This window comes from Rhinolophus ferrumequinum, chromosome 11, assembly GCF_004115265.2.
Source record: "Rhinolophus ferrumequinum isolate MPI-CBG mRhiFer1 chromosome 11, mRhiFer1_v1.p, whole genome shotgun sequence".
NCBI classification, from domain to species: domain Eukaryota; kingdom Metazoa; phylum Chordata; class Mammalia; order Chiroptera; family Rhinolophidae; genus Rhinolophus; species Rhinolophus ferrumequinum.
Genome location: NC_046294.1, coordinates 47,559,745 through 47,584,598, shown reverse-complemented (window position 1 = coordinate 47,584,598; position 24,854 = coordinate 47,559,745). Strand labels below are relative to the sequence as shown.

General features: G+C 38.3%; 1 protein-coding gene across 2 annotated transcripts in view; it reads right to left on the bottom strand.

Moving 5' to 3' along the window:
- The window catches only part of RNF121 (ring finger protein 121), a 74,541-nt gene that overhangs the window by 19,198 nt on the left and 30,489 nt on the right, over nucleotides 1-24,854 (bottom strand). Inside the window, exons 1-2 of one of the 2 annotated variants that reach the window (XM_033120145.1) lie at nucleotides 21,930-21,963; nucleotides 18,617-18,758 (exon numbers count right to left, since the gene is read on the bottom strand). In XM_033120145.1, coding sequence (XP_032976036.1) covers nucleotides 18,617-18,758; nucleotides 21,930-21,961 — 174 coding nt within the window. In that variant the 5' untranslated portion in view covers nucleotides 21,962-21,963. Of the gene's footprint in view, nucleotides 1-18,616; nucleotides 18,759-21,929; nucleotides 21,964-24,854 lie in introns of those variants that run through there. The other variant, XM_033120143.1, reaches the window with a different exon arrangement.

Genomic DNA, 24,854 nt, shown 5'->3' with positions numbered 1-24,854 from the left:
GTTTGCTTTAACAAGCTCATGGGGATGTTTACAAAACAGTGGGCCCAGAAGCTAGAGAAGTAAATTACACGGTCTGGCCACATTTGTCTTCTTTGAGAAAAAAAAAGAATTCCTGATCTCCTTCCAGCTTTCCCCAAAAGTTGGCTGTTGCATAAAAACAACCAGCCTGCCCTAATAGCCTCTTTCCCACTAATCACCAACCATCAGTAGCACGGTCTGAGGGGGACTCGGGTCAAGATCATTTTCTCTGCAGGAGCTACCACTCTGCATATTTTGGGTGTGGTGAGAGGCAGAGGAACTGGATTCCACTCTGGCCTGAACAAAGACATAATCAGGAGTAAGTCTGGATATCGGTGTGAACGGGATGAGAAATCTTGCCTTGCTTTGTAACTTTCAGGCTTGAAACTTTAAGGGTGTAAAGCTACTCAACCCACATCATGAAAAAAAGAAAGGGAGGGAAAAAAAGGGAGAGAGGGAGGGAAGAAAGGAAGGAATTAACTTACAGACAAGATTAGGCTCTTTGAAACCAGATAGCCCAGTAGGCCTGGATTCTAAGTTCTGTTCTGCCTGCAACACATTGGGTCACCCAAGGAGGTCGTTCCTCCTCAAAAGAAGAGTTTGACTTGAATTTTCAAAACACTTTAAGTTCTAACATGCTAAGGTTCTGTTAAGCAGCCTGTATCTTAGACTTCCTGGGACAGAACTTCACTCACTCATACATCACTGTATTTACTTTGCATTTAATAGCAAGGGGAATGTAGAAATAAACATGACCTCTAGTCCCTGTCCTCAAGGAGCCAACAGTCTAACAGCAGGATAAAAACAAATCAAACCATATTTTAATTATTCTATTAATCTTTAGAGCCTTTCTAGAAGAAGTATAAATAGAAATCATTAAAGAACAAATGAACAAAGAGTAATGATATAGTGAAATGACCAGAGATTTTAGAATTAAAAAGATGTAGATATGAATCTCAATACAGCTACTGTTACTTAGGCAAGTCACTTAATCCCAATAAGCCTCAGTTTTCTGAACTGTAAAATGGGGTTAACAATATCTACGCTCATAAGGTTGTATGGGTTAAGTTAATGCATGGAAAGCTCTTTGAGCAGTGTCTAACAAGATAAATATTCAATATAAGTAATGTAATAAACAATGTAAGCATTCAGGATAATAGCTTTTATATTTAAATAGAAGTAATGTATGTAAAACAAGCACAATGCATAGTAAGTGTTCAGTAAATAAAAGTTCTTATTATGGCATCACATGATCAAAACGGCATAAACTTATATACACAAGGGAGCAAAGACTGCAATGAGGCAACTGAAATAATCAACATATTAAAAGTGGTAGGGTTATAGAAATTTCATTATAATATTTAATTTTTTTCCAGGAAAAGTAAGAGACCTAAAAACACAAACCAAGGACTTGAAGCCGTTTTCAGGTATCTAGGCACTCTCCATTGAGAGGCACGAAAGCCAGATTCTGTTCTGGGCTTAGAAAACAGCTGCTGGGCTGAAAGCCCGGTGCCTGACAAGGGGCAGGCCACAGAGGCCAAGTGAAGAAAACGGTTTACCATGTGAAAAACGGTAAGTTACAACTCTGCCTGGTTAATTTTTAAAATTTGTTTCTACTCTAGTTATTTATTGGCATTTTGCTTAATAAATAAGTTGAATCTTCTTCATTAAAGCATTTTTAATGGGTTGCTTGGCAATAAACGGCTGAAAGTTACTCAAGATTCTCAGAAAATGGCAGGGACTCTGGTGCCATCTTGTGGCAACACTTTATGCAGACACATTTAGTTCAATAATGAAAGACACAAAATAATGGGAAGCCTTGGTCATAACTTCTCTTCCAGGGGTGATGAGACAAACGCATGAATTGGGCAGCCATCCAAAGCATCGAGTACTGACATAAGAGTTCAGAGGAGAGATGTAGCAGAGTGGGCCAGAGCTGTCAGGGAAGACTGCCTGGAAGAGGCAGAGTTCTGGCTGGTTCTGAAGGACACTTGGATTTGGCCAGGTAGAGGGAAAAGTGAAAGCCATTCACCCTTCTTTTCCTGAATCTGCAAATACGAACTTGATAGGAAGACTAGCCTGAAACTGACCCAGTGATTCATTCAGCAAACATTTACTGAAGGACGATCCCAACTTCTCTGATCTGGAAGATAAGAACAGTAATATCACACTTATCTCTCCACAATGATACGATAAGGATGTTAGATGTTAACAAGGGCTAGCAATGCTAACAATGAACTGTCATTGTTTTACATTTCTTTCATCTCAGAAACTACAATTCATGAAAAGGCAGAAAAGAGCTCCCAGATGACATCCTGCTCTGGGCACCAGCTGCCTTGCCAGTTTGCTGAGGCATGGTATTTTTCACTTGCAGGATTCTCATCACTTCTGTGTCTCCCTATGTTGTGGGGGCAAGGATCACCTACCATGCATGGCCTACAAAGAATAGTGAGGAGGAAATTAAAACTACATGTCCAGGTAGTAGAACAAAGTAAGAGACTCACAGCTAATAAAACAATCAGCTTGAAAAAAAAAATGCTGATAAATGGACAGAAGTCCACTGGAAGGTGTCTGGGATATGCTCCACAGCTCTGGTCAGTATTTTCATGAATCATTTGGATGAAAATACAAAGGATCTGCTTACCAAATTGTGGACAGCACAAAGAATGGGAGGAAGAAAGCAACAAGGCAGTCAACATGGAACACAGAAGAAGCAGTACCAAAATGAATACAGCGTATTTCTGGAGTTCTTCTAGCACTAACATTCTATGAGCTTATAAGCTGAAATGAAGAACCAAGGCGATATGATGAAACCTGACCAACTACCCAAGTACAGGATAGGGAAGGAGTGGCTTAACAACAGCTCATACAAAACAGATGTAGGGGTTGACCACAAATTGCCAAGGAATATATGCCAACAGAGCCACTACCACAAAAGTCACAGCAGCCTCATGCTGCTTAACTAGGAATAGACTCTGAAAGAAGGAGGCGGCAGCTCTATTGTTCTCTGCTCTGTCAAAGCATCCTCGGGGCCCTGGAATCAGGTCTTGGGACCACACTGTACAAAGAACAGACAAATAAGCACGGATAGGGAGCAGCCAAGCTTATAAAGGGTTTAAGAACCAAAGAACATAAAGAACAGCTAGAGGCATTGGGATATTAGGCCTAGAGAAAACTACAGGAAGGTATGGCTGTTGCCTCCAGCTGTCTGAAGATTGTCCAGAGGCCCAGTAAGCAGATATATTCCATGTAGTTTCTGCAACCTGGTAAGACCCCACACATTGCTGGAATATCCTACAGGGTAGAAACTTGGTTGGCAATCCCCTCCTATCACACCCCTGGCAAATGGTCAACTTTACCACATGTGCAGACCCTTCCATTGCTAATAAATATGCTAGATAAGTCTTGACTCTCTGAAAAATCTGCCTCTGCGTGCCCCCCTTCTGCCTCTGGGGTCTAAGTCTTGTCCTTCAGAGAGAGACAGAGTAAATTTACACCCTGTTTCTCATGACTACTCCTAGTACCCAAAATTACGTATTTATTCACTAAGTCTTCTCCTCTCCAGGCAAAAGAGCCAGTCAAGCAGTCATTTAGCAAATACTTATTGAGCTCTTACTAGACACCACACTAAGAACTGTGGAATTCAGAGAGAAAAATCAAAACCTCCTTAAGAAGTTACATCTGCTGAAGAGAAACAAATAACTATAAACGCAGTATAACAAGCGCTATAATGGAGTAAGCATGGTCGCCAAGAAAGTAGAGAAGAGACGCTTCCTTCAGTGTGAGGGAACCAAAGAAGGTTTCTTGAAGAAGAAATCTTTGGTCTCTGTCCTGATGGCCTAGAAGATGTAGGTGGAGAAAGGCATCATGAGTGTGCCATGATGAGGCAACATGGTATGCTTGAGAAGTACAACGAGTATTTGAGGGAGGTGTGAGAAATGAACCTACAGAGCTAGGCAAGACTCTGGAGGAAGAGGCTGGTTTGCATCACAGAAGTTTTTATCATATTGTATGAAGAAAAAAATTTTTTCTCATAGAAAGTGGATTACAACCCTTTATCATCTTAGTCAGCATTCTCTAGCCACATTCAAGTAAACTTCTTAAGGTAACTCTTGGTCTGAGAAAAATCTACAGTACTTTAAAAGATTTCCAGGTTAAGAGATGTTGCCATTCATCCATTCCAGGAGGGAATAGCAGTTCACGGGACATGAGTTTAAAAAGATGCTCTATTTGCTTAACAGACAGAGATGATGAAAACTTCTCCTTGGAGATTTTTAAAAATAGGATACTTCTCCAGGCATAAATTTATTCTTTCCCCTAACATTCCTGAGGGCGCTAAGGAGTGAGTAATATTAGACTCCGAATAGATGAGGAAAACTGAGATAGAGAGAGGCCAAAAAGCGAGTTTGGCCTGGGCTGTTTCCAGTCCAGATCTTCTGTCTTCCAAGTCCTGCCTCACTGGGTTTGTGCGGAAACTCTGGAAAGGCTGAGGAGGCAAGATGATGTAGAGAGTAAAGGTTGTGAAAATGCCTGAAATCCAAGGTAAGAATTTGGGCAAAAGTAATTAAAGAATGAAAAATCAGGCAAGTTAAAAACAGAAACAATGGCACAAACCTGACAATTTCCCAAAGCTTTTGAGAAACCCTCATAAATAAATAAATAAATAAGGTTGAATGTTCTATAAAGAGACCTTAACCAAGAATCAGATTTGAGTTTTATGTCCAGCTCTCCAATTCAGTGGTCATATGCTCCTGGCAAATCACTTCAGGATTCTGCACTTTGGTCTACTACTCTGAAAAATGGAGATAAATTTCTATTCTGACAATCTTATAAAACTGTTGTGAGGTTTCAGTGAGATAGCAGATGAGAAAAGCATTTTTGAAAAACACAACAAATCCAAACTATAAGCAGTTTATTATTACTATTGTTACCGATATTAGAAAGAACAGCAGCTGAAATTTAAATACAGAAAACAGTAAGAACTCTTGTTTCCAATAGCAGTTAGACTAAGTTTTTTTTAACAAGAAAGTTGGACTTGAACTCCTAAGTTACAGAGAGAAGTTTGATACTTTTCAGTGAAACCATACTGGCATCCTTGCTCATAATCAGTGGCTGGCAACATCTATGCTGCCCTAGGTCCTAGAGTCTAGGGCAGTGTTTCTCACTAGGGGTGAATTTCCTCCCCAGGGGACATTTGACAATGTCTGGAGACACTTTTGGTTGTCCCAACTGGGGGAGGGGGTGCTACTGGCATCTAATGAGTAGAGGCTAGGGATGCTGCTAAACATCCTTACAAGGAACAGGATAACCACTCACAAAAATAAACAATCATCTGGCCCAAAATGTTAATAGTCTCCTTACTGAGAAACCTGGTCTAAGAGAACAGAGCCAGTGTTTTTCCACTCAGTAGTCATGGGTGCCTACTGAAAGGCTGGCTGACAGCCAGCACTAGTGAAGAACAGAAAATTTCATTCAATTTGAGAGAAACAGAGCCTTATCAATAGTGTCCATCATTTCTTGGCATAGCATAAGAAGCATTTTTTTTTTTTTTGGAAAAAGCTCTGATACCTAATCTTGAACAGTTCATATTTCTACTATTCAATAACAATTCCAGTGCCTCTCCTTTACACAACATCTCTGAGAGCTGCTTTGTTTTGATTCTTTTTTATTTCCATTCCTCACCCTAGGCATTCTAATGTGTTTAATATATATATATATTTTTGTATCTTTTTTTACAAGCTGTATTTTTGTGTGCATATATTTTTGATTTATTAATTGGCACTGTGCTGTATATCTTTCTGTTTGTTATTTTTCCCACTCAGTACAGTAGCTCCCCCTGAACTGTAATTTCGTTTTCCATGGTTTCAGGTACCTGTGGTCAACCTTGGTCCAAATATATTAAATAGAAAATTCCAGAAATAAACAATTGATAAATTTTAAATTGTGCATTGTTCTTAGTGTGATTGAAAGAGTTACTATGTATAGTCTAGATATTAATTTATTGTCAGTTTTAAATTATTACTAACCTCCCATTCTGTAATCAGCTAACTTTGCCCATGGTATCTTTTATATTAACAAAAATCCTTAATATAATCAAATTTACCAAATCTTTATTTATTTGCCTCCATGTTTTTTATTACCGTCATAATTTTGCTTTTCATAATTAAGATCTTTAATCTATCTGATAACCAAGATAGCTACTAAGTGACTAATGGACAGGTAACATATACAGGGTGGATATGCTGGATCAAGGGATGATTCACGTGAAAGCACCATAAGGGATCAAAGAATATATTCTAATTGAACAAATACATAGACCTCATGAATTAGTGGGGAGGACATGGGAGTGAAATGGACTAGCTGTGAATCCTGACTGTTAATCATTGGTTGAGTGGAGCTCAGTTAACCTCTTTGACCCTCAGTTTCTAGATCCATCCAATGGCAAAAATTATACTGCCTACCTCATAGCAAAATACTTGGCATATTATAAAGTACTCAATTAGTGGTAGCTGGTGTTATTAATTATGTTTATGTAATAGTGAAGTGCATGCCTTAGCAATGTTCCAACTATGTTTCTACTCTGCTTCTCCTCCCTAGAATCCACCTCTAACCTAGAACAGATTTGAGGGTGAGGGTTCCCCAATAATTGTAAAACTGGTGGCTATAACCAGTACCTAAAATCTGTCTAGGCAGGGAAAACAACTTTTGCATAGGATGGAAAACCAGGAATAACAAGATGGGTCATCCAAATAGAACAGCAAATAATAGAATGCTCAGCCCACAGGATGGTCCATAAATTTAGTCTATAAAAATCTCTGTACCAATTCTATAAATAAATCAGATGGCAAACCGGGGAAAGATACCTGCAGCATATAAGTCAAAACGCTTATTCCTAACATACAAAGAGCTCTTATAATCAATAAGAAATATTCCAAAAGAATCCCAAGCAAGGAAAGGAAATGTGCCCAAATACACCATGAGGCTTATCTGTGAATAATATTTACATGTCATAATAATGTAAATAAGGAATATTTATTTAACTAAAAATTGGGAAAAGGAAAAGTGTGTATGTGAGGGGTATAGTGTAACAGTACACGTATCACTTTCCATAATAGGAAGTAAATATATAATATTTAAAAGTAAAATAGTATATATATCATGTTATTTAAAATAAATCATGTTATTAAAAAATACAGAAGTCAGTATCAGAAAATAAGTTAAAAAGTTAAAAGTGGTTGCTGCCGAAGTAAGAATCTGGCATAGGCAGAGTTAAGGCAGAGGACTGATGTGTTTTGCTTTTTAAACCTTGCAAAACTGTGTGACTTTGAAACTATAATATGTATTACCCTAATAAAAATTGAAATAGCAAATACAAAAACTAACTAACAATATGAAAAGACAAATGACAGAAGAACCAATGATGAAAATATGGTCAACCTCACTTATAATAAAAAAGAAATACTTAATAAATTAGATATTTTCACCCTATTAGATTGACAAAGATTAAAAATACTGATGATTCATTATCTTCCCTTTAACACTGGGTAACAGCATTATTAATCTCTGTTGGTGAGATTAACTGCTGTAACTTTTTTAGAGGGCAATTTAACAAGATCCACTAATAATTAAAATGTATATATCTTTTGATCAGGCAATTCTATTTCTAGAAATTCATTCTACAGAAATGTTTGCCAAGCTATGCAAATTATACATATAAGAAGTTTACTGAATGATTATATAACTGTGAAAAACTATTAATTAACATGTCTGTCAACAGAAGTTTAAAAAAACTATTTAAAAGAATACTACGCTATACATTACTAGTTTAAGAGGATGACATACATACTAATATGGATAGATATTTAAGAGATAGTCTTAAGTGAAAAATGGTACAGAACCTAATGGATGTCATAAACACTTAAAAATTTATAAATATTAAATATGCATAGAAAAAATCAGCAAGTGTAATATATTAGTAACAGTGGCTCTCTCTGGGCACTTTTGGTTTTTATATCACATATTGTTTGCAATTTTTATAAGAAAACATGTATAATATTTGTAATCAGAACAAAAACAAAACAAAACTTCACCCTCTGTCTCTAGACAGGTCGGCTTTGTCCTCTAAGAACAAGACAGGCCTTCCTCTCCTTAGTAAGTCAATATGATACAGATTTTAGAGCTGAGAGGCAGAACCTTAGAATAAGTCCAGGCAATCATTCCATAAAAATCACAAAACTCCCCTCCACATCATCCTTGGTGGGTTGTCTAGTAAAACACAGCTTGTGATGGGAAGATCATTCCCTTCAAAGACAGTCCATTCCATTGTGGAATAGCTCTCACTGTTGAAAATTTCTTCATAATACTTAGTTGAGATCTGTATTCTTAAAACTCATTCCTTAGCTTTAATTTGCGTCTTTGGAGTTCCACAGAATAACAAACATGAAAAAAATATTTAAAAGCTTGAAGAGACGTTAGTAATCATCTAGTCTTAAACTTCACTTTAAAGATGAATGAAACATGAGAATGAGGAAAGGCTAAGAGGGAGGAAGTAATCTGTCCAAGGTCCACTGCTAATTTGCAGCAGTGCTAGAAATAGATTTTACATCACCTGATTCCCACTTCAAAGCTTTTTATACTACACCAAAATTCTGTTCTTCAGAAAACCGAAAAGAAGGTAACACTTCCTAACACATGCTGAGGTCAGCCTTACTCTGATACCAAAGCAAGACAAACAACGACAAGAAAACTAGAGACCGAAATCCCTAATGAATATAGAGGCAAAAATCTTCAACAAAATACCAGCAACCAAATCCAGCAGAATATTAAAAGGATTATACACACGACCTGCTGGGATTTATTCCAGGGATGCACCACACGATCATCTCCAGGTAGGAAAAGCATTGAGAAATTCAACAAACGAGCAACAGAAGAAGGGAAGTTTCGCAACATGATGCAAGTCATTTATGAAATACCCACAGTTAACACAGTTAAAGATTGAACCCTTTCCCAAGATCAGAAAAAAGACAATGATGCCCATTTCACCACTACTACTGAAGAAAGAGTGAAGTTAGGGAAAATACGAAATGGAGTCACTTTAAACAAGTTGCTAGACTATTAACATTATGAATGTTGAGGCATGAGGAAACCACGCCTTTTCTTGTCTTAACTAGCCTAGTAACGTAAATTTTTGAACTTTCCAGTCCTGTGTCAATGCCCATTTATTTACCTGCATATAACCTTCTGACTACCCTCTAAAGGACTCAGGATGTGATCAGACCTCCTGGTCCCCATCCAACAGACCACAGCATCCATTTTCCAGATAACCTGACTTCTGACTGATAACCATCCTGGACCAGTCCTAGGGCCAAGAATGTAGGACTGATTATTCTCAAAGATGTGACTTTTACAATAAGAACTCTTAACTTTTCTTCCTTCTTCAGAACACTTCTGGGTTTTTGTCTGTGTTTCTAGTTTGCAAACTCTAAGACTCTTGTATAAATCTTTGGCATTTATTCCTGGCAAACCCTCTAGACTCTCTCTGAGTTCATTCAACACTACTCAACACTATACTGGAAATTTTAGCCAGAGCAATTAGGCAAGAAAAGGAAATAAAAGGCATACAATTGGAAAAGAAGTAAAGCAGAGAACATGATTGTATATATAGAAAATACTAAAGAATCCACAAAAAAGCTATTAAGAGTTAATAAACAAATTCAGCAAAGTTGCAAGACACAAAATCAACATGCAAAAATCAGTTGTATTTCTATATATTAACAATGAACAATCCAAAAAAATATTAAGAAAATAATTCCATTCACAATAGCATCAAAAGAATACTGAATAAATTTAACCAAGGAGGTGTAAGACTCGCGCACTGGAAACTACAAAACATTAATTAAAGACTGAAACAAATGAGAGGACAACCGTGTTTATGAATGTAAAGATTAATATTGCTAAGATGGCAACAGTCCCCCAAACAATCTACAGATTCAGTGCAATCCTTATCAAAATCACAACTGCTGTTTTTTCATCCCAGAAACTGAAACACTGACCTCAAAATTAATATGAAATTACAAGGGGCCCAGAATAGCCAAAATAATTCTGAAAAAGAACAAATGTGGAGAACTCACACTTTCCAACTCAAAACTTACTACACTGACATAGTAATCAAAAGTGTGGTACTAGCATAGCATATAGTTCAATGGAACAAAATTGAGAGTACAAAAATAAATCATGCATCTATGGTCAACTGATTTTTGACCAGAATGCCAAGACCATTCAATGAGAAAGAAGACTCTTCAACAAATGGTCCTTGGACAACTGGATATCCACATGCAAAAGAATGAAGTTAGACCCTTATCTCACACCATTTACAAAAAATTTAACTCAAAATGTAGCAAAGACCTAAATGTAAGAGATGAAAGTATAAACTCTTCAAAGAAAACATAGCAGTAAATCGTAATAATCTTGGATTTGGTAATGGATTCTTAAATATGACACTAAAAGCACAAGCAACAGAAGAAAAATAGGTTCAAGGGTACAAAGTTGCAACAAATAGTAAATAAACCATAGAAATCTAATGCACAGTACAGTTGTCCTTTGAATAACTTGGACTGGGTGGGACCACATATATGTGGATTTTTTCAATAAATATACAGTCAGCTCTCTGTATCCCTGGGTTTCACATCTACGAATTCAACAAACCACAGATCAAAAACAGTATTTTCTACCCACAGTTGGGAATCTGAGGATTCAAGGGCCAAATGTATGCATTGCTCTCTGCCATTTTATATAAGGAACATGAGGTCACAGATTTTGCTATCTGTGGAGTGTCCTGGAGTGAACCCTCCCAAAAATATCAAGGGACAATTGAAGCTTTTGGAGAGTCAAAAGTTATACGCAGATTTTTGACTGTGCAGGGGTCGACACCCCTAACCCTCCGTGTTGTTCAAGGATTAGGTTAACTGTATAATGAATATAGACAACAATATTGTACTATAATCATCAAACTTGCTAAGAGACTAGAACTTAATTATACTAACCACTAAGAAGAAAGGATAGTTATATAATGTGATAGAGGCACTAAATATTGCTACAATGGCAATCATTACAATATATAAATGTATCAAATTAATGTTATACATCTTAAATTCACACAATGTTGTATGTCAAATATATTCAGTAAAAAAAGAAAAAAATAGATACATTGGACTTCAAACTGAAAAATGTTTTGCATCAACGGACACTATCAAGAAAGTAAAAAAGCAACCCACAGAACGAGAAATATTTGTGAATCATATATCTAATAATGGTCTAGTATCTGAACGATATAAAGAACTCTTACAACACAACAACAAAAAGACAAAAACACCAATTTAAAAATGGGCAAAAAACTTGAATAGACATTTCTTCATTGAAGATATACAAATGACTAATAAACACATAAAATAATGCTCAACATCATTCAGTCATTAGGGATATACAAATCAAAACTACAATGAGATACCACTTTTTAATTTTTTTTATTTTTTTAGGAGGGAGCAGCTCACAGCGGCCCATGCGGGGATCAAAGTGGTAACCTTGGTGTTATTAGCACCACACTTTAACCAACTCGCTACCCCAAGATACCACTTTTTCATGCCCACTAGGGTGGTTATAACAAAAACAGAATAAGAAAGAAAGAAAAAGAGAAAGGTGTGAGAATGTGGAGAAATTGGAATCTAATACATTGTGTACATTGTGGGTTAGGATGTAAAATGGTACAACTGTTATGGAAAACCATTTGGCACTTCCTCAAAAAGTTAAAACATAGAGTTAAATATGATCCAGCAATTCCACTCCAGGGTATACCCAGAATTAAATATAAGTGTTCAAATGAAAACTCATAATGAATGTTCATAGGAGCACTATTCACAATGGCCAAAAGATGGATACAACCCAAATGTCCATTGACTTATGAATAAATAAACAAAATGTAGTATATCCACCCAATGGAGTATTATCCAACCATAAAAAGGAATAAAATACTAATAGATACTGCAACATAGATGAAACTTGAAAACATTATGCTATGTGAAAGAAACCAGACACAAAAGTCCAGATACTGTATGATTCCATTTATACATGAATATCCAGAATAGGCAAATACATAGAAAGCAGTTTAGTGGTTGCCAGGGTCTCACCGGAAACGGGGAATGATTGCTTAATGGGTATGGTGTTTCCTTTTGAGGTAATGAAAATGTTCTAGAGCTAAATAGTGGCAAGAGTTGTACAAGTACTGGGTATACTAAAGTAGGCAACCACTGAATTATCTACTTTAAAATGGTTAAAATAGTGAATTTTGTTATGTGAAATTGTCCTCAATAAAAATAAAATCCTATTCCTGTTCCACATAAAATAGTACCTGAAGACATTTTTACGTCTTGAGCTTCTTCTCTTAGGAGTGGAATTACAACAGTTAGTATTCGTAATCCATGAAGTAGGTATTATCACCCCAACCTAGAGATAAGAAAAACTGAGGCTCAAAGAAGTCTAAAGTCATGTAGCTGAGAAATGAGAAAGCTAGCTAATCAAGACAGATTGGTCTGACTCCGCTGTATTATACTGCCTCCAAGGCAAACAGCTCCGACTTCTGATAACCTTGAAAAAGGATAAGAGATGCTACTGTGTACAGACATCTTGGGCAATGTTTCTTCTTCCAAAGTTAGTATTTCAATTAAAGCAGTAAAAATATTCATTGTACACAAGTTAATAATAAAAGTTTTAACAAAACCAATGAGATCATTATTGAATAATAGCAGCATAAAGCGGAACACTACAGATTTCCTGTGACAAATTTCCAAAGATATAGGTTTAAGCTTCCCATCACAATACGTACGCCATAATGTCAGCATGTCCTCTCACCAGTGAAGTTCAACATGCTTACAGGGCATGGCAGTAGTGGCAGTAAAGTTAGATGATTGTGCATGTTCCTTATACAACTAGCCCCGTTAAGTTACAGTCACATCTCCTACTGGTGAATTTCTAACAGTGATTTTCTAACACTCTGATGAGTCCTGCGGAGGTTCCTGAGAAGGAAGCAGAGGGGTCAGGGTTACCCAACCCTGAATCAAGCAGAGCAGCCTCTTAAGGCTGTGTTTTCCACATGGGGAGTTTCCCTAAGACACGGTTTGAAAAAAGGATTCCACAGCTTAAAAAGAGAGTACTTACTGAAAACCACTGCAGTACATGTGTCCTCATTCCTTCAGAGTAGGTTTTTAAAAAGCTTTGCAGATTAGCCAACATTATTTAAGATTATTTCTAAATACAAGTCTACAATTGCCAGGGGTCTCCCTCTAACTTGGTTTATGAGTTTTCTTAATTGACCAGGCTCCACGAAACCGTCTTGGTAATCCCCATTTTACAGAGTAGGCACTATAACCACACACTGAGAAACAGGTACTCGTCTCAGATGGCAAGATCCAGACATGAAGCCCGAGGTGGCTTAGTCTGCTGGATAGCGCCTAGTTAAAAAAGCCTTGGTGCCATGTGGTGCCAGGTCACGCACTTGGACCTGAAGGTACAGACGGCTCCATTTGTAGTGCATGCCAACACCTGAGCTGGCTATAGGCCAGTAATGTTTGGAACCTGTGCTGGCTCAAGGGCAAAGACTAGCCTCTCTCCCTCCTATGCTCCAGATTATCCCTTGGTTTCCTTGGTGGGAAGCAGATGTAACATATGGTACAGTAGAAATTCTGAAATATGAAGCAAATGACGTGGGTTCAAATCCTGGCTCTATTAGTATCCCCTTCATGCCTCAACCCTCCGGGCTTCAGTTATTCACTGCACTTAGCTTATGGGCTACTAGGAAGACTGAAAAAGACAATGCAGCAGTTTCCATCCTGTGAGCTACAGACCCCTGGGCACCTTTGGCCATATTACAAGAGGTCTGAAAAAGCAGACACTAGAGAAAAAGAATCATTTAGGGATTTAAGACTGAAAAGTGGAATAAAATCATCTCGGTTCAAACAATGGTTTTATCACAGGAACAAGTTACTTAGTCTGTCTTAGTTCCTCATCTGTGGTTGGAGAAAACAGTACCTATCTTATTGGGTAATTGAGAGGATTCGCTGAGTCTGTATATATAAAGTGCTTAGAACAGTGGCTGGCATAGGAAGAACTCATCAAATATTAACTATTGTTACTATTATATGTGCTTATGTATTCTTTCAAAGTTCAACTATCATCATGTGGGTGTTTGCCAAGTTTTTTATGTTAAAAATTGGTTGTCATACTTGAAAAGGTTAAAGACTTCTAAGATAATAACTGTAAAAAAAAATCCAGTATACTACCTGACATGCCCTAATGCAGAGTACCTGAATCTATGATTTCAATCCTTTAAAATTTATGTAGGCTTGTTTGTGGCCTAACATGGTCTATCCTGGAGAACATTCCATGTGCACTTGAGAAGAATTTATGTTCTGTTGTTGTGAGTAGGGTTCTGTATATGTAGTATGTTAGGTCTGTTTAATTTACAGTGTTGTTCAAGTTCTCTACTACCTATTGATATCGTTGTTCTATCCTTTATTGAAAGTAGGGTCTTGAAGTCTCCAACTATTACTACAGAACTATTTCTCCCTTAAATTCTGTCAATATTTGCTTCACATATTTTTGGGGCTCCTTAATAACTATTATATTGTCCTGCTGTATTGAACCTTTTATCAATAACGTCCTTCTTTGCGGGGCTGGCCCGGTGGCTCAGGCGGTTGGAGCTCCGTGCTCCTAACTCCGAAGGCTGCCGGTTCAATTCCCACATGGGCCAGTGGGCTCTCAACCACAAGGTTGCCAGTTCGATTCCTCGACTCCCACAAGGGATGGTGGGCTCTGTCCCCTGGAACTAGCAACGGCAACTGGACCTGGAGCTGAGCTGCGCCCTCCACAACTAAGACTGAAAGGACAACTTGACTTGGAAAAAGCCCTGGAAGTACACACTGTTCCCCAATAAAGTCCTGTTCTCCCCCCTTCCCCAATAAAATCTTTAAAAAAAATAAATAATGTCCTTCTTTGTCTCTTGTAAACTTGTTTTGAAGTAAAGTCTATTTTGTCCAATATTTAAGATCCTCCCCCACAGCTCTCTTTTGATTATCATTGGCATGGAATATCTTTTATTTTGGGTGAGGTGAATGTTTTCTTTTTTTTTTTAATTGATGTAAAATCTGTATATAACATGATGTAAGTTTTAGGTGTACAATATTATACTCTGATATCTGTATACAGTACAAAGTGATCACTAAAAATCTAGTTACCATCCTACAGTTACAATCTAGTTATCACCCTACAGTTGACACCCTTCACCATTTCGCCTACCCCCAACACCTTTCCCTTTTGGTACGCACTAATCTGTTCTTTGTATCTATGAGCTTGTTTTTGTTGTTTTGTTTATTTATTTGTTTTGCTTTTAGATTCCACACAAGTGAAATCATATAGTATTTGTCTCACTTATATCACTTAGCATAATAATATCCTCAAGGTCCATCCACATTGTCACAAATAGCAAGATTTCACTTTTTTATGGCTGAGTAATGCTCCATTGTGTACTTATATATGTACCATATCTTCTTTAACCATTCACCCACTGATGGACACTTATGTTGTTTCCATATCTTGGCTATTGTAAATAATGCTGCAATAATGCTCTCTATATATCTCTTCAAATCAGTGTTTTCGTACTCTTCAGATAAACACCACCCAGAAGTGAAATTGCTGGGTCATATGGTAATTCTATTCTTTTTTGAGGAATCTGCACTCTGTTTTCTATAGTGGCTGCACCCAGTTTACAATCCTACCAACAGTGTACTAAGGTTCTCTTTTCTCCACATCTTTTCCAACACTTGTTATTTCTTGTCTTTTTGATAATGATCACTGTAACAGGAATGAAGTGATATCTTATTGTGGTTTTGATTTGCATTTCCCTGATAATTAGTGATGTTGAACATCTTTTCATGTGCCTGTTGGCCATCTGTATATCTCCTTTGAAAAAATGTCTAGTCAGATACTCTGCCCATTTTTTAATTGGTTTATTTTTGTTATTGAGTTGTGTGAGTTCTTTATATATGTTGAATATTAACCCCATATCAGATATAGGATTTTCAATTATCTTTTCCCATTCAGTATGTGGTCTTTTCTTTGGCCAATGGTTTCCTTCACCATGCAGATGCTTTTTACTTTGATGTAATCCCATTTGTTTTTGTTTCCCTTGCCTTTTAAATCATATCCACAAAAACACTGCTAAGACCAATATCAAGCAACTCATTACCTACATTATCTTCTAGGAATTTTATGGTTTCAGGTCTTGTATTCACGTCTTTAATCCATTTTTAGTTAATTTTTGTGTATGATGTAAGACAGTGGTCTAGTTTCATTCTTTTCATGTGGCAGTCTAGTTTTCTCAACACCATTTATTGAAGAAACTGTCCTTTCTCCATTGTATGTTCTTGGCTCCTTTGTCATAAATTAGTTATCCATATATATATGGGTTTAATTCTGGGCTCTCAAATCTGTTCCACTGATCTGAGTGTCTGTTTTTATGCCAATACCACACTGTTTTGATTACTACAGATTAGTAGTATAGTTTGAAATCAGGAAGTGTGATACCACCAACTTTGTTCTTCTTTCTTAACATTGTTTTGGCTATTCGGGATCTTTTGTAGTTCCATGCAAATTTTAGAATTATTTGTTCTAATTCTGTGAAAAATGCCATTGGAATTTTGTTAGGGATTGCACCGAATCTGTAGATTGCTATGCATAGTATTGACATTTTAACAATTTTAATTCTTCGAATTCATAAGCAGAGAATATCTTTCCATTTATTTGTATCTTCTTCAATTTCTTTCATCTGTGTCTTATACTTTTCAGTGTATAGGCCTTTCATCTCCTTGGTTAAATTATTCCTAGGTATTTTACTCTTTTTGATGCAATTGTGAATGGGATTGTTTTTTTAATTTCTCTTTCTGATAATGTTATTAATATATGAAACACCACAGATTTCTGTACATTGATTTTGTATCCTACTACTACTTTACTGAGTTCATTTAGTAATTCTAACAGTTTTTTACTAGAGTCTTTGGGGTTTTCTATATATAGTATCCTGTCATCTGCAAATGATAAGCTTTACTTCTTCCTTTCCAATTTATATGCCTTTTATTTCTTTTTCTTGCCTAACTGATGTGGCTAGGGCTCCCAATACTATGTTGAACAGAAGTGGTCAGAGTGGGCATCCTCGTCTTGTTCCTGATTTTAGAGGAAGTTTTCAGCTTTTCACCACTGAGTATGATGTTAGCTGTGGATCTGTCATATATGGCCTTCATTTGTACAGGTATTTTCTTTCTATACCCACTTTGTTGAGAGTTTAAATCACAAATAAATGTTGATTTTTGTCAGAAGCTTTTTCTGCATCTACTGAGATGATATGATTTGTATCCTTCATTTTGTTAATGTGCTATATCACAATGATTTACAGATGCTGAACCAGCCTTGCATCCTGGAATAAATCCCACCTGATCGTGATGTATGATCTTTTTAATGTATTGTTGAATTTTATGTGCTAATATTTTGCTGAGGATTTCTGCATCTATGTTCATCAATGATGATGGTCTGTAGTTTTCTTTTTCATAATGTCCTTATCTGGTTTTGCTGTTACAGTAATGCTGGCCTCAGAAAATAGTTTGGGAGCATTCCCTTCTCTTCAGTTTTTTTTTGAAGAGTTTGAGAAGGACAGCTATTAAAATATTCTTTGAATGTTTGGTAGAATTCACCAGTTAAACTGTCTGGTCCTGGAATGCTGTTTGGTGAGAGATTTTTGATTACTGATTCAGTCTCCTTACTAATAATCAGTGTATTCAGATTTTGTTTTTCATGATTCAGTCTTAGAAGATTGTTTATGTTTCTAGGAATTTATCCATTTCTTTTAGGTTATTCAATTTGTTGGCATACATGGAATATCCTTTTCCATCTTTTCACTTTCAATCTCTGTGTGTCTTTATAATTAGTGTGTCTCTTACAGACAACATAATGGATCGTGGGTTTTTAATCCAATCTACCAATCTCTGCCTTTAATAAGATTTACTCTGTTTACATTTAAAGTAATTACTGGTAAGGAAGGATTTACTTCTGCCATTTAGCAATATGTTCTCTGTATGTTTTGTTTTTGTTCCTTATTTCCTCCATTATTGCCTTAAATAAGAAAAAATGTAAAAAACCTAAATACTACCTGTAGGATTTATTGAAGGCTTGGTCTTCCCAGTCAAGTGACCACTTCTCCCTCTATTTGAATAGTTCCTAATGCATACCTTCTTCACAAATATGTGCCAAAATGTTTAAAAGGAAGGACCTATCTTTTCTGACCATAAAAATAGTTTCAGGTTCTATCCCTGTTTTCTGAATCACTTGCACCTTAAACACACACCCACCATACACTACTCACCATGCATGCATAAAGTTCATTATTATTGCCCGTTCTCTACCTACTTGGAGCCTGGGTTAGGCTGGATCCTAGAATTCTTAGGAAGGGTCTCTTGACTGGATCTCTGGCAGACAAGAAGAAAGAGTCAAAATAGCTTACATTGTAGGAGCGGGGATGCCTCTGCTTCCACTGCACCAGGAGCAGCTGGGCCACCACCAAAGTAGCGATGAGGATGAGGACCATTTCAGCATGCATGGCTTCATGGCCACGGTGCTTGGCGTGCATGCGTGCATGCTCGACCCTGAAAGCCAAACGAATGGGGTGAGCCAGGTCAGGGATGGTGTGCTGGTAAAGGGGCAGTGCTTTCCAGGGATATCCCACCAGTCCGTAGTTCACAACACACTCTTATGCTTTGCCGCTGCAGGGTATTGTGCAAATCAGTGGCTAGAAATACACATGCCCTAGAGGACAAGCATTTTGGGATAGAACAGGGGTCTACAGGCCCCAGGCACCAAACTCATCTATTGGGGTTAAAAGTGGGTGGTCTGCTGCCCACCCCCAATGACAGATACAGCTGACATCTTTCTTGCAGCAGGAAAGAGATCCCAGGAGAAGGACACTGCCCATTTCAGTCCTATTTCAATCTGTCACTGGAAGAAGAAAGTAACCCAAAGAGAAGATTATAGCCATAAAGTCTCACACTCTTAGTCAATGATATTTATGATACCAATAAAGGAATAGCATTGCAAATGTGTGCTATTCCAGGCTTAAAGATTTGCTTTATTTGTCCTCACCTCTCTGTCAGGACCAGGAATCCTGAAGACGAGTTACAGCCTGAAAAATCTAGACTGCTTTGAATTTATCCTAATTCAAGAATGACTTCACCATCAGCACCTACAGGTAAAAAGCCTCCATGGGGACTCAAGGAGTGTACAACTGGAAACTCTTATTTAACCTAAGGCTGGCATTCTCTTGCCCTGGCAGCAAGCGATTCCTTTGGCCAATACCAACAAAGTCTTCCTCTAAGAACAGAGAATAGTCAGTCTGACCACTCTGGGTCAGAGTCAGCCAAGGGAGAAGAGTGAGGAAGGAGTAAGACAAAAAACTAAATACAAATGTATCCCATAGTCGGGAGCTTTTATAAAAAATATTCCATATATGGTGGTATTAAGGAGGGAGGGAAAGGACAACATAAATGGTATCTTCATGGAATTCCTAAAGGCAAGAACCCAGTGGGACAAATTACAAATAGATAAATGATAAAGCAAATATAGCAAAAAGTTAATTGTAGAATCTGGGTGGTGAGTGTAAGGTTATTCACTGTACACTTCTTTCATCTTTTCTGTATGTTTGAAATTTTTCATAATGAAAAGTTGGGAGGTGCAACCAAATGTCCATGAGCCAGCCAGCCACAGCACCGAAGGGTTCATTTTACATAAAACGCTACCCTGGCTGAGAGACTCTGACAAAAAGATAATAGGGTTAGGAGTCAGAAACTTTAAGATTTAGACACACTTTTGTGGATTTGGCCAAAAAAATACACATCTCTACATCACAATTTCTTCATCTGTCAAAAGTAGTCCATATCTTTTCTGCCTCTCTCATATGGTTGTTGTGAGAATAAGCTAAACTAAAAGGGTGAAAAACACTTTAAAAACCTAAGGACTGTGGGGAGTTATAAAGATAACAAGGGATAAATTTCTTTCAGACAGTATGTGACTGAATGGATGGGCACAAGAAATGAAAGAAAGGATCTAGAAAAGACCAGAGAAGTCATCTAGTTCAAGTGTCCACCAAATGCAAAAATTATTTTTGAAATCCTTTGTTTGAATACTTCCAGTGGCTGAGAACATATGCCTCTTAAGGTAATCTAATCTAGAACCAGAAATGTCTGGCACATAGTAGGTACTCCGATGTGCTTATGAAGAAATAAAATTCCAATGCTTTAAGAGGCAGGAGATTCAGTATCTCCCAATATACCATAGTTATTAAAGATGTTTCTGATAGAGACAAACTCTGTCTTCCCACAGCTTCAATCCATTGGACCTAATCCTATACTCTGGAGGAAAGAACAAAGGACATATCCACTCCTCTTTCTCAGTGCTGTCCCTTCAAAGATTTCTCATGATCTGATTTAAAACAAACAAAAAAACTATCCTGTTCCTATCACCATTTTCCTGACCCTTTCAGTCCTAGATCTTTTAAACACTATTCATATAACATAATTTGGAGAACATTAATCCTGGTTACCTTCTTCTAGACATTATCTAGCTAAAGATCTTCCTAACATGCAGCATTTACAACATAGTCAGTGTGGCCTCAGTGAAGCAGAGCATAATGGCACTGTCACCTCCCTTAAGGCAGATAGTATATTTCTATAAACATCTTCCAAATTATCTGGAATATTTTGGTAGCTGAGGTACACAACTGGTGCATATTAAGCTTAAAATCATCTCAAACCTCGCTGGGCTTGTTGTATGCCTTAATATCTTTGCCATTCTATATTTTTATAATCTATAGTTTTAATCTAAAAGGTTTTTTCTCACTATTAAATTTTATGGATTTGGCTCATTTGTCAGCCATCTTCTGAAGTTTGTGGGGCAAGCACTCTGAAACTCTTTTACTGATGAGAAATGAAGACAATAAGATCAATATTAGTTGACTACTCTGGGTACATGGCAGGTTAGTAGCAAGTTGAGATCAGAAACACATCTGCCATTTTCTCAATCAGAGCCCTCTGCCCTGTTTTACGGATAATGATGATGACGTTAATGACAAGAATCGCCTTCAGAGCAGGTGATACGGGCAGCTTACTACACGCCAGGCACTGTGCTAAGCATTTCACATACATCAGTCCTCACAACTCTGTGAGGTATAGGTACTGTTTTGATCCTCCTTTTACAAACGGAGAAAACTAAGGCAGTGAGAAGTTAAGTAACCTGCCCAAGATCACATAGCTAGGAAATGGCAGAACTAGTATTCAAACCCAGGTGGGTGGTTATGTGTCATTACCTACCGTGTTTCCCCGAAAATAAGACCTAGCCGGACCATCGGCTCCAATGTGTCTTTTGGAACAAAAATTAATATAAGACCCGATATTGTGTTGTATTTGTATTGTAATTGTATTATACTATACATATTATATTATATTGTATTATATCCGGTCTCATATAAGACCCGGTCTTATATTATATTAAAATAAGGTCTTATATTAATTTTTGTTCCAAAAGACGCATCAGAGCTGATGGTCCAGCTAAGTCTTATTTTCGGGGAAACACAGTACTTACTCCCTAGGACCAAGGGAACTACCCAGGAGTGACCCAGGTACTGGAAAACAATCCCAAATGACCTATCCTACTGGTCATGAGTCACTGCCTCCCACAGACAAGGAAGCAAAAGGGGTAGACAGACAACTCTATTAGTTGTGTTAATCTACAGTTCCCACCTAAGGGGCCCATACTATCACACTTACCTCCATTGCTCCTCTGGGGAGAGGTGAGACATATCAACCTGTAGAAAGACACCACCAGAAAAAATCCATTACTGTCTTAGAACTGTCCCTGCCCAACATCAGGTACTCACACAGTCATCAATACCTTCAAGGTATTACAGGAAGCTTCAAGTGCCACAATCTCTATGAAGCCTTCCCCAGCACTCTATTCCCTACTCATCTCTCCCTTTTCTAACCACTTACTTGGCTCGTGTCTATGACTGACATTGTTTTGTGCTAGGCAGTGAGGATAGAAGAGTGAACCTAACTTCTAAGGACGACAGACATAAAAACAGAAAATTTCATTATTAGATACTAAAGACTATCTATGGAAGAATAAAGAAGTGGCTTCTAATCCAACCTGGGTGTTATAGATTAGTGAAGAGTTCCTGGAGTAGATGTGAAATATTATGCAGATGAGGAAATGAGAGAAATATGTTCCAGGCAAAGGGACTAACATGAATATGAAGAAATGAAGTTGCAAACCATACAAACAATTGAGTATGGCGTATGAATCAGAATTAGTGGGGGTGAAACTAGATAAAGTATTGTCATATAATGCCATTTGATTCTAAATGGCAGCAGGCAGAACATTATACTAGGTAAACCAGGATTCAGTCCTTGCCCTGCTTTTAACTAGCAGTATGGCCTTCCAACATCAAAGTTCTGTTTCTATTTGTTAGCCTTGTTCTTTTAGGGCAGGGTTTCTCAACCTTGGCACTAGTGATACGTTGGGCTGGTTAATTCCTTGTTGTGGCGGGGAGAGGAGGTATCTGTAAATTGTAGGATGTTTAGCATCTCCCTGGCCTCTACCAACTAGATGCAACAACCACAATGTCAACAGACATTGTCAAATGTCCCCTGGGGCACAAAAATTGCCCCCAGTTGAAAACCACTGCTCCAGAATAATACTAAACTCTTTGAGTTCAGGGCTCAAGTATTCTGCTTCCTTGCAGCAACACAGAAGCATACCCAAGTCTCAGTACGTAAGTCATGCAATACACTCTTACATTGAACTGAGCTGAAAACGTTCCTTGATTTAAGAGAAAAGAGACAAGGCCTCAGAATCACTCAGTCGATCAGCAAATATTCCTTTAGTACTTACGATGTTCAAGGCTCAGTTTCCCACTGCCTTATAACTTCAGGGGGAAAAAAGGAGGGAGGGAAAAAGGGAGGAAGGAAAGGGAAGAATGGGAGAGAGGGAGGGAGGAGTGAGTGAGGGAATGAGAGAGGGAGGAAGGAGTCCCGAGGCTTCACAAAGACAATTAGGGTAATGAAGTCAACCACACTCCTCCCTTTTCCTACTTCACATATCGCCTCCCAGAACTTATTCAGGTGTCCTGACTCTGGCCTTCATCCCCCTAGAAGGACAGAGGTCCCCTCTGAGAGGGGACAAGTGGATGCAAGAAATGGAAAGGCCCATCTGGGTGATACCTGATCAGACAATTAAGAACCAACTTTCATGCTACCTATCAAAACTCTTTTCTTCTTTTCCATCTTGTACCTACATCTTGCCAAGCCAGTCTGTTCATTGTTCCCAAACACATGGGACTCCTTCCTGTCTCTGGGTCTTTGCATATTCTTCCTTCGGCATGTAATGCCCTTGCTTCTCTTTTTTCCTATCCAAATCGAACTTATCCTTTGAGAACCCGGCTACAATTTCACCTTCCCTAGAGAAGTCTTCCCAGATCACATAGCTTGGTGAATTTGGCATTCTGCTTTCCTCCAGCATGGATTTTGATACTCAAAGTGTGGCCCAAGGATTAGTACCAGCATCATCTGGGTGCTTGTTAGAAAAGCAGCATCAAGGACTTCCAGTCGTGATGGAGGACTTGGCAAATGCTGTGCTCACCTCCTCCCAAGACCACATCAAAATTACAACTAAATTATAGAACAACCATCATTAAGAACCACCTGATGGGTAGTTTAACAGAAGTCCTATACCTAAGGATATAAAGAAGCCACTCGAGACTGTTAGAAGGGGCGGAGACGTGGAACAGGCAGGACCCACACCCACAGTCTGGCAATTAAGAATCAGGAGGGGAAAGACTTCTGGTCAAGAAGGTGGAGTAGGTAAATGCTGTGCTCACCTCTTCCCATGACCACATCAAAGGTACAACTAAATTATAGAACAAACATCATTGAGAACCACCCAAAGACTAGATGAACACAATTCCTGTAACTAAGGATATAAAGAAGAAGCCACATTGGACAGGTCCCAAACCCGTGCTGTGGCAGTTAAGAAATGAGAGCGGTATCTTCGCTGCTGAGGTCCCCCCTGAAGAGTGAGGGATTCCAGACCCGTATCAGGTTCCCCAGCCCAGGACTCCAGTGCCGGGAAGAGAAGTTCCCATATTTGGCTGTGAAACCAAACAGGGATTGTGGTTGAGTGAGATGGAATGTTGCTGGAAACCTAAGCGCTACAAGTCTTAAAGGGACCACACACAGATTCACTCACACAAACTCACTCACTCTGAGCTCTAGCACTGGGGCAGCAGCTCAAAAAGCACCAGGGACATATGGAGCTGAACTGATTAGCTTCAGGGCAATGGCTAGAGGGGTATGGGTTAGGGCAGCTCTCTCCCAGACAGAAGTGCTGGCAGATGCCATTGTTCCTTTCTTGAGCCCTCCCCCTACCCGGGCAGCAGGCAGGTGCCAAATCCAAACTCCTCATTAATTTGGCTAACACCATTCACCTCACCCTGGTGATTCCGAGACACCTACTCCACCCAACTCACAAGCCTGTCCCAAATCTCTTCCAGCAGCTCCTCCACACAAGCAGCCCTCCTCAGCTAGCACTGCAGACTCTTCTAAAAATCTTTCAAAGGTCCACAAGGCCCCAAAAAGCTGCAGCTGGCTTTGGTGTGCCCAATACCTCTTGTTAAGCGGCTCCAAGCCCAGCACTAG